Raw genomic sequence first — 15,373 nt, forward strand, 5'->3', positions numbered from 1 at the left:
TGCTGAATGCTTCCTTCTTGTCTGTTGTACACATCCAATTGGCCAGTGAGTCCTGTTAATTTTGCCTTTAAAATGTCTCTTGAATCCATTCAGCTTTCATTTCCCTTACTCTAGTTCAAGCCCTTATCTTTTACCAGAATACAACAATGGTTTCCTATGGATCTACTCATTTTGTCTCCCTCATTAGTTTGTATTCTGCTAATCCAGTTTATCTTTCTAAAACATATTCATCTCCTACTTGAAAATTCCTTAATGTCAGCAGGTTAAAATTGGAGTGACATTCAACGTCTATTGCAGTCTGGCCATATCTAAGTCTACTGTGTACAGCTTATGTAGTTAGTACACTCTGTAGCTGTACAGTGCTTCATTCCAATTATGGTCTGCATGATTGGGACCTGTAGGGTTTTTGCAGTGCAGGACAGTCATATGTGGTGGCCCCAACCATCCTGTCTCAGCACCCTGACCTCTCCATCCTTTCTGTATACATACCTCACTTGGGTAAATATTATACTCACCACCGGTCCCTAAATGCAGTATACTAGTGATGGCAGCCCACTCCAGCACTCTTGCCTGGAGAATCCCAGGGACGGAGGAGCCTGGTAAGCTGCAGTCCATGGGGTCGCAAAGAGTCGGATACGACTGAGTGACTTCACTTTCACTTTTCACTTTCATGCACTGGAGAAGGAAATGGCAACCCACTCCAATGTTCTTGCCTGGAGAATCCCAGGGACGGGGGAGCCTGGTGGGCTGCCGTCTGTGGGGTTGCACAGAGTCGGACATGTCTGAAGCAACTTAGTAGCAGCAGCAGCAGCAGCAGTGATTTCTCAGAGCGTCTACCTTTTCAGAGTGAATGTTCATTCTCCTTTTACTCCACTTGTTGAAATCATTCTCATATTTCAGGGCCCAGTATAAGTGTCAGATCCTCTGTGAAGCCTTCCACAATTCTCTCGTTTTAATTGTTCCTTCTATTATACCTTTTTACTGCTTACACTTACTTAACAGTTCTTTTCTTCTTCCTTTGAGGTAAAACCTATGTATAATGAAATGCACAAATCTGGAGTGAACCCTTGGGTGAGCTCATGTGTTTTTGCCTTACTAAATTATAAGCTCTAATTAGAGAAAAAGGCAAAGACTATATAAGTTTGTCTCTTTCCCATGGGAAAAAAGGGAACCTACTGTGTCTTCAGTGCTGGGTCAGTCTTGAATATGGTACCAGTTGGGATACAGCTCAGCTTCTCTTTTGAGAACTCCAGTGGCAGTGGCTTAAACCAACAAGATGGATATTTTATTTCTCTCATGTATGACAATTCAAAGTATAAGATGTCCAGAGTCGATACAGCAGCTCCACAGGGTCAAGGACCTTGGCTTCTTTATTCCTGTCGTTCCACATCCCCTGTTGTTCCACCATCCGGAAGTATTGCCCTCACCACAATGTTTCGGGTGACTCACCACAATAAAGGAGAAGGAAAGGGGAAAAAAAAAAGAGACCTTGTCTTGGAAGTTACACTTACTTGCCAATGACCAGAACATAGTCACGTGACCACATCAGCTAAAATTCAGGAATACCAGAAGAGTAGAGAATGGAACAGTTACCAGATATGTTTCACATATGATCTCAGTCTTCTCAGTAAACCTACAAACTATATATAAAAAACTAATACTCAGAGAAACTAAGTAAATAGCCAGAAAAATTGCAGGTCTGAGATCTGAATTCAAAGCCTGTACTTTTTTTCCCATTCTACCTAGTAAAGTGTTAGGAGGAAATATATAATTGTTAAAGTCATTAATTTTCACTGTGTTATATCATGTATTTTCATATCACATTTTCACAGTATCATATCATATCTCTTCTAGGACATCCCATGTAATTTTATTCCACACTTCTCACTATCAGTAAATGAACAGCCATGCTAACTTGTTTTTAATTTTTAAATCTAAGATATCATTTATGAGGAAAAATAAATCACTATATTTGCCAAACAAAAGCTTCTGTACTTTGTGTTTGTTTAGAAATGTTATCTAATCATAAAGTTGACAAGGATGATATCTTGTCAGTTTAGTTCAGCTCAGTTGTGTCCAACTCTGCGACCCCATGGACTGCAGCACACCAGGCTTTCCTGTCTATCACCAACTCCCGGAGTTTGCTCAAACTCACGTCCAGTGAGTTGGTGATGCCATCCAACCATTTCATCCTCTGTTGTCCCCTTCTCCTCCTGCCTTCAATCTTTCCAAGCATTAGGGTCTTTTCTGATGAGTCAGTTCTTCACATCAGGCTGCCAAAGTATTGGCTTTTCATCATCAGTCTTTCCAATGAATATTCTAAAGAAAACCAATCTTTTAGAATTGACTGGTTTGATCTCCTTGCAGTCCAAGGGACTCTCAAGAGTCTTCTCCAACACCACAGTTCAAAAGCATCAATTCTTTAGCACTCAGCTTTCTTTATAGTCCAACTCTCACATCCACACATGACTACTGGAAAAACCATAGCTTTGACGAGGAGGACCTTTGTTCGCAAAGTAATGTCTCTGTTTTTTAATATGCTATCTAGGTTTGTCATAGTTTCCTTCCAAGGAGCAAGCATCTTTTAATTTCATGGCTGCACTCATCATCTGCAGTGATTTTGGAGTCCAAGATAATAAAGTCTGTCACTGTTTCTATTGTTTCCCCATCTATTTGCCATGAAGTGATGGGACTGGATGCCATAATCTTAGTTTTCTGAATGTTGAGTTTTAAGCCAACTTTTTCACTCTCCTCTTTCACTTTCATCAAGAGGCTCTTTAGTTCCTCTTCGCTTTCTGCCCTAAGTGTGGTGTCATCTGCATATCTGAGGTTATTGATATTTCTCCTGGCAATGTTGATTCTAGCTTGTGCTTCATCAAACCTGGCATTTTGCATAATGTGCTCTGCATATAAGTTAAATAAACAGGGTGACAGTATACAGCCTTGATGTACTCCTTTCCCACTTTGGAGCCAGTTCATTGTTTCATGTCCAGTTCTAACTGTTGCTCTTTGACCTTCATACACGTTTCTCAGGAAGCAGGTAAAGTAGTCTGGTATTCCTATCTCTTTAAGAATTTTCCACAGTTTGTTGTGATCCACACAGTCAAAGGCTTTAGTGCACTCAGTGAAGCAGAAGTAGATATTTTCTCTGGAATTCTCTTGCTTTTTCTATGATCCAGCAGATGTTGGCAGTTTGATCTGGGTTCCTCCACCTTTTCTAAATCCAGCTTGAACATCTGGAAGTTCTCCATTCACATACTATTGAAACCTCAGTTGGATAATTTTGAGTATTACTCTGCTAGCATGTGAAATGAGTACAATTGTGTGGTAGTTGAACATTCTTTGGCATTGCCTTTCTTAGGGATTGGAATGAAAGCTGACCTTTTCCAGTCTTGTGGTCACTGCTGAGATTTCCAAATTTGCTGGCATGTTGAGTGCAGCACTTTAACAGCATCATCTTTTAGGATTTGAAGCTTAGCTGGAATTCTGTCACCTCCACTAGCTTTGTTTGTAGTGATGCTTCCTAAGCCCCACTTACCTTCCCATTCCAGGATGTCTGGCTCTAGGTGAGTGATCATACTGTCATGATTATCTGAGTCATTAAGATCTCTTTTGTATGGCTCTTCTGTGTATTCTTGCCACCTCTTCTTAATATCTTCTGCTTCTGTTAGGTCCATGCCATTTCTTTCCTTTATTGTGTCCATCTTTGCATGAAATATTCCCTTGATGTCTCTAATTTTCTTGAAGAGATTGCTAGGCTTTCCCATTCTGTTGTTTTCCTCTATTTCTTTGTGTTGATCACTTGGGAAGGCTTTCTTATCTGTCCTTGCTGTTATTTGGAACTTTGCATCAAATGGATATGTTTCTCCTTTTCTCCTTTGCCTTTTGCGTCTATTTTCAGATATTTGTAAGGCCTCCTCAGACAACCTTTTTTTTTTTTTTTTTTTTGCATTTCTTTTTGGGGGATGGTTTTGATCCCTGCCTCCTGTACAATGTCATGAACCTCCATCCATAGTTCTTCAGGCCCTGTGTCTATCAGATCTAATCCCTTGAGTCTATTTGTCAATTCTACTGTGTAATCGTAAGGGATTTGATTTTAGGTCATACCTGAATTGTCTAGTGGTTTTCCTTACTTTCTTCAACTTAAGTCTGAATTTTGCAATGAGGAATTCATGATCTGAGCCACAGTCAGCTCCTAGTGTTGTTTTTTCTGACTGTATAGAGCTTCTCCATCTTTGGCTGCAAGGAATAGAATCAATCTGATTTTGGTATTGACCATCTTGTATTGATATCTTTAACCCCTTCATTTTAAAAGCAAGGAAAATTGAGGTCCAGAGGAGGCAGGACTTGGCCTTGATGTCAATACCACCATTACTTCATCTCAAGTTTCGTAGGGCAAACACTAGCTTAGGTCATCATTTCTCTAAGTAACTATCAGTGGTATACTTAACAGTTGTCTCAGGTTTGCAGAGTTGTTCTGATCTCAAAGTTCAGGCTGGACAATGCACAAGAAATACATATAATCCTGGCCTGTTTTAGTGACGAATGAGTATTATCTAGCACTAAAAACATCTTTATAGCTACCAGGAACCTGTCTTAGAAAGGATGACTGCTATTTGATAGTCAAATAAAAGGAATGGGTGAAGTCATTCCTACTCATAATTCAGAACCCAAATCAGATGACATCTGCCTCTCAAAGCCTTTCCTAAACCTCATAAATATTAGATGTGAGCATTCTGCTTTCCAAACTCTAGGCTTCAGATATATCCAGGTACTCATATATATTCTTTAAATTACAGCTAGTGGTGCCTTCATGAGGGTGGGTTTCGTGTCTGTTTTGTTCTCACAGTGGTGAGAACATCAGTGGTGCCCAGCCCAGGCTTTGTTTTTTGTTTTATTGAATGAAATATCCATCATGGCATCCTGGGAGAATATTTTGCAGCTGGCTGTAATAAGCAATCCTTGAACTAAGATTTTCAGAACCTTAGTCCTAGTCACCTTAGTTATAGCTTTGTAGCTATACGCAGGTCATTTAACTCCTCTGAGCCTTGTCAGTCAAATTGAAATATGAGTAATAAGAAATGAAGAACTGATGGGAAAAACTTTGTAAAAGGCACATAAAACTAAGGTGACACTATCCCTAAAGCTCCTTGCTGCATCCCACACAGTGCCTTACATGTATTCAGCAAACATGTGCTTTACTTTTTCTCATTTAATTGGATAGTAATGGTATATATTTTATAAAATTAAAATTTGGCAGTTGTAGTCAATACATCTTTGTTGGAGCTGGGAAATTTTACCAAGGGAAAATAAAATTATCACCCTTGTGCATGTTGACTTTCCGACTCCAGGACACTTTCATTATGCACCAAGGATCAATGAAAAGAGAAAGAAGCCTGATGCCCATGAATTTTCTTAGTGCTTCCTCCTGGGCGAGCACCTGCCGGACCTCGGAGGTAGAATACGAACTTGCTACCCTCTCCATTTCCGTCTTACAGGAAGTACCCTAAGGAAAAAGGAAATACTGTCAGAGTAATAGAGGTGGATATGACAAGACTACCTTGGCTTCAAGAGGATTACCCTAGGGGTGGCATGCTTTGTGTTTTGCCCACCCAGCTCTAGTGTTGGGCATCAGTGAGTTAATCTCTTCCTGGTGTAAGGAAACCAGCAAACCATACCCAGAAATAAATTTAACACAGAAGGCTTTCCCGAAAATACATTTAAGAGTGAAGCCATAACTAAAAAGAGTGTTTCCACGGCAGAGGTAGCTCTAGCTTGGACCTCCTGGGTTTGGGGGATGGTAGTGGCTACTAGGGTCTTCCCTGGTAGCTGAGACAGTAAAGAATCCGCCTGCAGTGCGGGAGACCTGGGTTCGATCCCTGGGTTGGGAAGATCCCCTGAAGGAGGGCATGGCAGCCTACTCTAGTATTCTTACCTAGAGAATCCCCACGGACAGAGGAACTTGGGGGGCTACAGTCCATGGGGTCACCAGGAATTGGACGTGACTAAGCACAGCACAGTGGCCATTAGATTTGAGTTTGGACGTGTTTATTATAAATAAAACCATTTCCTTGGAGTCCAGCAACTTTAAGGGATACCAAAATGTAATTGAAATGTGACTGTCTCTTGAATTGTGAGATTAATTTTATACTTAACAAATGCTTTAAAAAATAGAGGAACAAGTGGCTTTAAAGTTCAGGGTATTAATATTTGAAATCTGTCCAGTTTAACTAGCTGGGTTCCAGAGACTGTTTACTTTTTCTCTAGTCAGTGTCACTGATCTGACACCCAATTTTCTTCTTGGCTGTGAGATAGGAATTAAATGTATCATTTATTTAGTTGTATTGACCTGAATCATATCTCCCCAGCATACATTCTTACTTCAGGAAATAGAATATGGAATTTACTCAGTAACTCTTCATAGTGACATTTGTGTGATCTAATTCAAGGACCTGAAATGAAGACTCCACATGATTTACTTGCATATGATGCAGCTATTTTTAGTACTGTATTTACATTTTTAAAAACAAGAATGCACCTTCTTGATGGAACAGACATGCATTTTTTGATTCACAGATGCAAGAGGTGTAGAACAAAGAAGTTTCTTAGAAATCAAATCCAAACATCTTTTTTTGTTTGAAGGGAGAGAAACTTGAGTCCAAAAAGATTTAGTAGCCCTGAACTAAGGTCCCACGGTCAGTCAGTGACAGAATAAAACAAGAAACTAGATGAGTTCCCAGTTCAAGATTCTTGTTTGTCGCAGATTTTAAAATACAAGTGTGGTTTACATTGACAGTTTATTATGACATCTGCAGTTTGTTAAGACAGTTTTAGGCAATCAAGCCACATAACTACTTAAATTGTCTGATTTCTGTATGAGCGCATTATAGTATACTATAGTTCCTATAGCTCCCTACCCTTATTTTTCTTTTCCTGCTCATATACTGAACTTTTAATCTCATGTGCTTTTTAAAGCCACCCTAAATCCTTTTTTGAATGATAATAGTATCTGAATAAATACTCAAAATGAAGCTTTGTGCTAATGCTAATTACTCTGTTTCCATAGTGTCTATGGTATGTTAGAGATCCTGGCAATGTTAATTATCTTAACAGTACTTCATCTTTTCCATCTGTCAGATGTACCAATAAAAACAGACTTCCTAACTAGAATGCCTAAAAAAGTATCACTGTCATTGCTTCAGGGCTTCCCTGGTAGCTCAGATGGTAAAGCGTCTGTCTACAATGCGAGAGACCTGGGTTTGATCCCTGGGTCAGGAAGATCGCCTGGAGAAGGAAATGGCAACCCACTCTAGTACTCTTGCCTGGAAAATTCCATGGACTGAGGAGCCTGGTAGGCTGCAGTCCATGGGTTAGCAAAGAGTCGGACACAACTGAGCGACTTCACTTACTTCAGTCACTTCATTCTTTCACAAGGTAAAAAACCCTGTGATCCCCATAATGTTGTTGTTCAGTCACCAAGTCATGTCCAAAACTCTCCATGACCCCATGGACTGTAGCACTCTAGGCTTCCCTTTCCATCACCATCTCCTGGAATTTGCCAAAGTTCATGTCCATTGAGTCAGTGATGACATCCAGACATCTCATCCTCTGTCATCCTCTTCTCCTGCCTCCAGTCTTTCCCAGCATCAGGTCTTTTCAAATGAGTCAGTTCTTCACATCAGGTGGCCAAAGTATTGAAGCTTCAGCATCAGTCCTTCCAATGAAAATTCAGGGTTGATTTCCTTTAAAATTGACTGGTTTGATCTCCTTGCTATCCAAGGGACTCTAAGGAGTCTTCTCCAGCATCGATTCGAAAGCATCAATTCTTTGGCACTCTGCCTTCTTTATTGTCCAGTGCTCACAACCATACATGACTACTGGAAAGACCATAGCCTTGACTATACAGACCTTTGTCAGCAAAGTGATGTCTTTGCTCTTTAACACACTGTTTAGCTTTGTCATAGCTTTCCTACCAAGAAGCAGTTGTCTTCTAATTTCATGCTGCAGTCACCATCCACAGTGATTTAGAGCCCAAGGAGATGAAATCTGTCACTGCTTTCACCTTTTCGCCTTCTACTTGCCATGAAGTGATGGGGCTGGATGCCATGAAGTGATGGTGCTGGATTCCATGATCTTAGTTTTTTTAATATTGAGTCTTAAGCTGGCTTTTTCACTCTCCTCCTTCACCCTTAAAAGGTTCTTTATTTTCTCTTCGCTTTCTGCCATTAAAGTGGTATCATCTGCATATCTGAGGTTGTTGATATTTCTCCCAGCAATCTTGATTCCAGCTTGTAACTCATCTAGCCTGGCATTTCTCATGATGTGCTCTGTGTGTAAGTTAAATAAACAAGGTAACAATAAACAGCCTTGTCGTACTCCTTTCTCAATCCTGAACCAGTCAGTTGTTCCATACAAGGTTCTAACTGTTGTTTCTTGAACAGCATACAGGTTTCTCAAGATGGTCTGGAATTCCCATCTCTTAAAGAGTTTCCATAGTTTGATCCCCATAATAAAATCCTTGAAAATTCTTTACCAAGTCTAGAAAATGATGTAGGAGTGTGCTTAGTATCTTATTAAAGACTGGCTGATAGGATTGAAATATTACCTCGGTATTTAAGGCCATTGTGATGTATGGTTAGCTGGTTTTCAACAAGGATGCCAAGGGGATTCAGTGGGAAAAGAATAGCCTTTTCAACTCATGACGCCAGGACAACTCACCAACCACATACAGAGGAATGAATCTGGAGCCCTACCTCATACTGTATTACACAGATTAACTTAATATATATCAAAGGTCTAAATGTAAAAGCTAAAATTATAAAATTTCTAAAAGAAAATATAGGTGAAAATCTGTGTTGGATTAGGCAGGGGTTTCTTAGATATGAAAAGCACAAGAACAAAAGAAAAAAGATAAATTGGACTTCATCAAAATTAAAACTTTGACAAAGGACAGTATCAAACAAAAAGATAATCTACAGAATGGAAGAAAATATTGGAAATTTTATATATGCATGCACATATACATAAATATATAGATATATATATAAAAGAAGGAAATAGCAACCCATTCCTGTGTTCTTGTCTGGTAAATTCCATGACCCTGGAGCCTAGCAGGCTACAGTTCATAAGGGTCACAAAGAGTCAGACACGACTGAGCATGCATGCACATGTATATATACACACATATATGTATGCCTTCCCAGGTGGCACTAATGGTAAGGAACCCTGCTTCCAGTGCAGGAGACGTAGAGATGCAGGTTCAACCCCTGGGTTGGGATGATCCCCTGGAGAAGGGAGGGCATGGCAACCCACTCCAGTATTCTTGCCTGGAGAACTCCATGGATAGAGGAGTTTGGCAGGCCACAATCCATGGGGTTGCAAAGAGTCAGACATGAATGAAATGACTTAGCATGCACATACAGGCACGTAATAGGCACATATGTGCATATATATTAAATATATATACATACATGCACATATAAAGTGAGCAAAGGATTTGACTAGACGTTTGATGTACATATACACACATACATATATATGTGTGTGTGCATATATGTGTGTATATATGCACATATATATGAAAAGTAGGCAAAGAATTTGATTAGACATTTCTCCAAAGAAGATATTTAAATGCCCAGTAAGCACTGTAAAGATTCTCAAAATCAAAACTGTGATGAGCTACCACTTCACATCCCATAGGATCCTAACGTATTTTTAAATGAACAATAATTATTGGTGAAAATGTGGAGAAATTGAACTCTTGGGCATTGCTAGTGAAAATATAAAATGATACAGCTGTGGAAATGGCTGTAATGTCTGTGGTAGTTCCTCAAAAAGTTAAACATGACTGTCATCTGACTCAGCAGTTCTGCTCCTAGGTATATATTTAAGAGAACTGACCACATGTGTTCACACAGATATGTATGCACAAATTGTAACTTCATTCAAAATAACCAAAAAGTGTAAACATCCCAAATATCCATTGAGGAATGGATAAATAAAATGTAAAAAAATTTACTTTATAAATAAAATCTATTTTATTCCATAAAATAGAATATTATTCAGACATAAAAAGCAATGAAATACTGTTACATGCTACAACATGTTTAAAAATTGGAAATTTTATGCTTCATGAAAAAAGCCAGACACACTGGCATATACTTTATGATTCTAAACATTCAGAATAAGCACATCCATAGGGTCAGCAAGCAGATTAGTGATCGCCAGGGGTTACAGGGGAGATGGAATTGGGACTAACTGCTAGTAGGTACAGAGTTTCTGTGATGATAAAAATGTTCTATGACTAGATTTTGGTGATAGTTGCACAACATTGTGAATACAGAAAACTACAGAAGTATACACTTTTAAATGTGAATTTATTTTATATGAATTATATCTTAATGTAAAATATGGAAAGCAGGTATACTCAAAGATAAATGTTATGAAAAAGACTGATATTATGAAGGATTTCAGTCATAAAGGGTGTGAAATAATTGGGTATCCCCAAAACCCCCTGTGACTGATAGTAAACTTTGTCTATTCTGTGGCTTTCAGAGGATTAAGAGAAAGGCTCCGTGGTGTGGTTATTGCAGCTTGACAAGAAAAATCAGTCATTAGATAGATGATGCTCTGCTCAGAGTCAGGGAATGTCTTTAGAGATATAATGCAAATTGAGATGATAAAACGAAATTACCTCCACTGAGGAAATCACCTGTAGTTCAGAAATAGAGAAGTCAGAAAACTAATATAGAGTAGGGGTAAGACTGATGGGGTGTGATTTTTCTTTTTTAATGTACAGTCCAGTGGCAGTTTTCCCTAGATTTTGTGCTAAAATAAGAGCATTTTCACACATTTTAATTGCTGTGTGATAACAACAGTGTGAACTCCATCCGCAAACATTTATTATCTACTTAATTTTGCTCTAATTTCAGTACAGCAAGCATTCACCTTATAAGTGGAAGTAACTGTCCATTTAGTAAAAAGAAATCCCTTCTCACATTGCTAAGCCTGTTGTGCATTTCTGTAATAAAAGATTAATAACAAATGGCCTTTTATATTTTTCTATTTTTAACTTGCATTTATAGAATACCATTTGCAAAGTATCATCTTTATGAACTGGAACCCTAATTGCTCCTTAAACATTCATAAAGAATATTTCAAAACTGTAGAAGTTAAGGTTTCACAATATTGCAGGATTAAAATATGATCAGGATTTTATATGAGACTTTTTTGCCTTTATAAAGCTGTTTTATATGGGGACTTCCTTGATGATCCAGTGGTTAAGAATCTGCCTTGCAATGAAGGGTTCATGGGTTCAATCCCTGGTTGGGGAGCTGAGATCCCACATGCCACAGAGCAGCTAAGCCCACACACCACAATGACTGAAGCCTGTGGCTTGGGAACCCAGATGCCGCAACTAGAGAGTCTGTGTGCTGCAATGAAAGATCCTGTGTGCTAAGACTAAGACCTGACACGGCCAAATAAATAAATAAATATACTTGTAAAAACTTTATAATAATTGATTCTGTAATGTTCATGATAAACAATACAGAATTATCTTTGAGGCACATTTTAAAAATGATTTATACTTACTTGATAGCTATCTAAATTGTTCAATTATTTTTCAGATCTGTCATTTACTCCATCATTTATAGTGATGCAACAGGACATAGAGGAATGGATAAAAACATTGGCGAGCAACTCAATAAAGCTTATGAAGCCTTTCGACAGGCATGCATGGATAGAGATTCTGCAGTAAAAGAACTACAGCAAAAGGTATATGGTTTTAGTTTTGAAAGTTGTTATTTATCCTGGTGAATGGAATTTGAATCTTTTGCAATGGAAAATATATTGTTAGAACTAAAGAAAGAACTTCTTGAAGAACTAAAACACAGGGATATATTAATAGATAAAATTTGAGGTTTTTGTTTGCTAACTTTTTAAAGAATATTGTGACCTATGGAAAAAATTCATTTTAAGATGATTGTATTGAGGAAAGATAAGTATGTTATCTTCCATGAATAATTTTTAAGTAAAATGACAAACTAAAAGTCAGAGTATCACTATCTCAGCTAGTTTTTTTGTTTGTTTTTTTCATATTGTTACTTGGCTGACTGGAAGACTATACAGATCTTAAAATATCCTGGAACTAAATTTGTTATTAATTTATTCTTTAACTATTAAGTTTAAAATAAACTATTATTTCAGTGAAATCTTTAATGTCTTACCAGAAGTTTCAGCTTTTTAAAATACTCCTGTTCACATAAAATTTCTGCTTAGTGTTTTCAGTTTCTAAAGAAAGTAAATTGGAAGAAAGGTATATCCAGGCAAAAATTACCTGGTTAAGTAGTTTCTAGGCATGTCTGTTAATGGTCCTTGATAACGTTTTTACCAACCTACAATAAAATGAGAAAAATAAGAGTAATGAACTTCTTATAACGCTAAATTTATTCCATTTAAAATTCTGTCCTTTATTCTGATATTGTTTCTATGTTTCTGTACTGTCAGAATAAAGAGCAAAATTTTATTAACATACCCATTTGTCAAATGATGATCATAGAGTTTCTGTTTGTTTGTTTGTTTGTTTTGCTGAGTTAGTATCATTACTTAGTGTTTTGGGAGTCCCCAGTGCACCCAGAGATTCTGCAATTCTCTAAAAGGATTCACAGGACTTAGTAAAACTGTCATATTCAGAGCTAAGATTTATTACAGAGACTAGTAAAGAAACACAGCCAGATCATTAATGGAAAAAGACACCAGGTGGAGTCTAGAGGAATCCTTGTGCAGATTTCCTATACTCTCTCCTTTCTGTGAAGAGTCATACAGAGTGCACCCTCTCTCCAGCTTCCAGAAGTTCACCCAGCATATATGCACTGCTTTGGCACGGGGAACTCCATTTGAAACTCAAGAACTTGGGATATTTTTAAGGGTTAGTTACATAGGCACCCTGTGTCAGAAGGAAAGTAGTTATTCACCACAAATCTCATGGTAGTCTAAGTAGGTTGGCACAGCACTTAGAATCTTATCACTTAAGAAATGTTTTCAAAGATTATATTCCCAGATGCCGGTCAAGGGGCCAGCCTTGCAAATAGGTCTCTCTGAAGATAAATAGCTTAAGCCCTGCTATATTAAATTATTCCTGTAAGGCTGTTGAAAGTAGAGGATCTTATGTTGGTTCCTTCAATTAAGAAAAAAAATTTTTTTTTTTACTAGTCTGGTATTCTGAAGTCTTAAGAAATATGCTAGCCATGGAGTTCTTAGTTTCCTCCATAAGTATAGGAATACATAATTCCCTTTCTCCTTTCTATTTAATACATCTACTGTAAAACTAGTGTTATACATACTGCACTCCATTTCTCAAAAATTATCATTTTTTTTTTTGTGATTCTCATGTTGACTTACAAAAGAATACTCCCAGTTATGTAGGTAAACTTAATGGTCTAGAGATCTTCAGTAGGGGTGCATAAGAGAAATAGAGATAGGATAGTGACAGACTCTTTCTCGATTATTGAAGTGAAGTTTAGAATTTGGATTTGTTTTCCTTTCCAAGTCATGTATAAGGCATAATCACTTTTTAAAAAGAGTATCAAAAATTCCCAGCTTTTATTCTTATTTTCTCATTAGGTTCATTAAGAAACTTCAACTATGCTGGGCCTATTCTAGGAACATTGGGAAATACAGAATTGGGGAATAGGAATATTGAGATATTCTTGTGATAAGACAGAGACAGGTATTTCTCTATCTCCTGATCTTTCTGCCCTGGCCAGTAGTAAGCAATTGAAAACTCGTATAATTTAATCTCTGCCATGGAAGAAACCTTTATTCACTATGGCACTTTCCCCTAAAGAGGGGAAAGGAAAATATTTTTTATGTTTCTCAAAAATAGGAGAAGAAAAAATGTTAAACTCTAGACATTCTAATTTATTTAAGAGACATTATTGAGTGTCTGCTATGTACTGAGCTCTTAATAAGGTTCTGAGAATACTGAAATAAAATATGGTTTATGTCCTTAAGGATTTTTAATAAGTAAAAAAGATCAGTAGTTATTATTATAGCATGCTAAGTGCTGTAGTAGAGATCTGTACAGGATAACATGTGAGCACAGTGAAGAGGCACTTAACTCACTCTGGGAGGATCAGGTCATAAGCCTACCACTAAGCCCAACCCTTGAGTCAAGACTAGGAGGAGCTGGGTAAATTAGGGAAGATGGATCCTGAAAGCAGGGGAGAAATATATATAGTAAAAACTCAGAAGTGAAGGCAGTACAGGAAGAGAAGCTGTGAAGATAGATTAGGGCCTTATCATGATGATTATAACTAAGTAGTTTTGTACAGTATTCTTATTCATTCAAAATATATTGAAGGACTTAATACGTGCTTTAGAAAAGTCTTCCTGACAGTGGGATAGAGGATAGATAGGATAGAGAGTAGTGTGGAATTTGCTCAACAAACATATTGGTGCTAAGCAGTGGTCTAAGATCAGGAATATAAAAATAAGTGGCAACCATAATTTGCACCTTATTATAAATAAATATATAATTATATACCTGTTAATATGCCATGCCTGTGTGCTTAGTCATGTCTGGTGACCCTTTGAACTGTAGCCTGCCAGGCTCCTCTGTCCATGGAGTTTTCCAGGCAAGAATACTGGAGCAGGTTGCCATTTCCTTCTCCAGGGGATTTTCCCAACCCAGGGATCGAATCTTCATCTCCTGTGTGTCCTGCATTGCAGGCAGATTCTTTATCCCTGAGCCACAGGGGAAGCCCACCTATTAATGTACATATATTACATACATCATGAGAAATGCTGCACTGGATGAAGCACAAGCTGGAATCAAGATTGCCGGAAGAAATACCAATACCCTCATATATGCAGATGATACCACCCTTATGGCAATAAGCAAGAAGAACTAAAGAGCCTCTTGATGAAAGTGAAAGAGGAGAGTGAAAAAGTTGGCTTAAAACTCTGAATTTCTTAAAATTCAGAAAACTTAAGATCATGGCATCTGGTCCCATCAGTTCATGGCAAATAGATGGGGAAACAATGGAAACAGTGACATGGGGAAACAATGGAAACAGTGACAGACTTTATTTTGGGGGGCTCCAAAATCACTACAGATAGTGACTGCAGCCATGAAATTAAAAGATGCTTGCTCCTTGGAAGAAAAGCTATGACCAACCTAGACAGCATATTAAAAAGCAGAGACATTACTTTGCCAACAAAGGTCCATCTAGTCAAAGCTGCGGTTTTTCCAGTAATCATGTATGGATGTGAGATTTGGACTATAAAGAAAGCTGAGCGCCAAAGAATTGACACTTTAGAACTGTGGTGTTGGAGAAGACTCTTGAGAGTCCCTTGGACTGCAAGGAGATCC

General features: G+C 38.0%; 1 protein-coding gene across 8 annotated transcripts in view; it reads left to right on the forward strand.

Moving 5' to 3' along the window:
* The window catches only part of TANK (TRAF family member associated NFKB activator), a 99,284-nt gene that overhangs the window by 33,452 nt on the left and 50,459 nt on the right, over window positions 1–15,373 (forward strand). For all 8 annotated transcript variants that reach the window (XR_005719086.1, XR_005719085.1, XM_040229204.1 and 5 more), the window contains exon 2: window positions 11,628–11,775. Coding sequence is in view for 6 of the 8 variants with exons in the window: in XM_040229202.1 (XP_040085136.1) it covers window positions 11,628–11,775 (148 nt within the window). In the remaining 2 variants the exon portion in view is untranslated. The remainder of the gene's footprint in view (window positions 1–11,627; window positions 11,776–15,373) is intronic.

The sequence above is a fragment of the Oryx dammah genome, unplaced genomic scaffold (genome assembly GCF_014754425.2).
Source record: "Oryx dammah isolate SB20612 unplaced genomic scaffold, SCBI_Odam_1.1 HiC_scaffold_27, whole genome shotgun sequence".
In the NCBI taxonomy this organism is placed as follows: Eukaryota; Metazoa; Chordata; class Mammalia; order Artiodactyla; family Bovidae; genus Oryx; species Oryx dammah.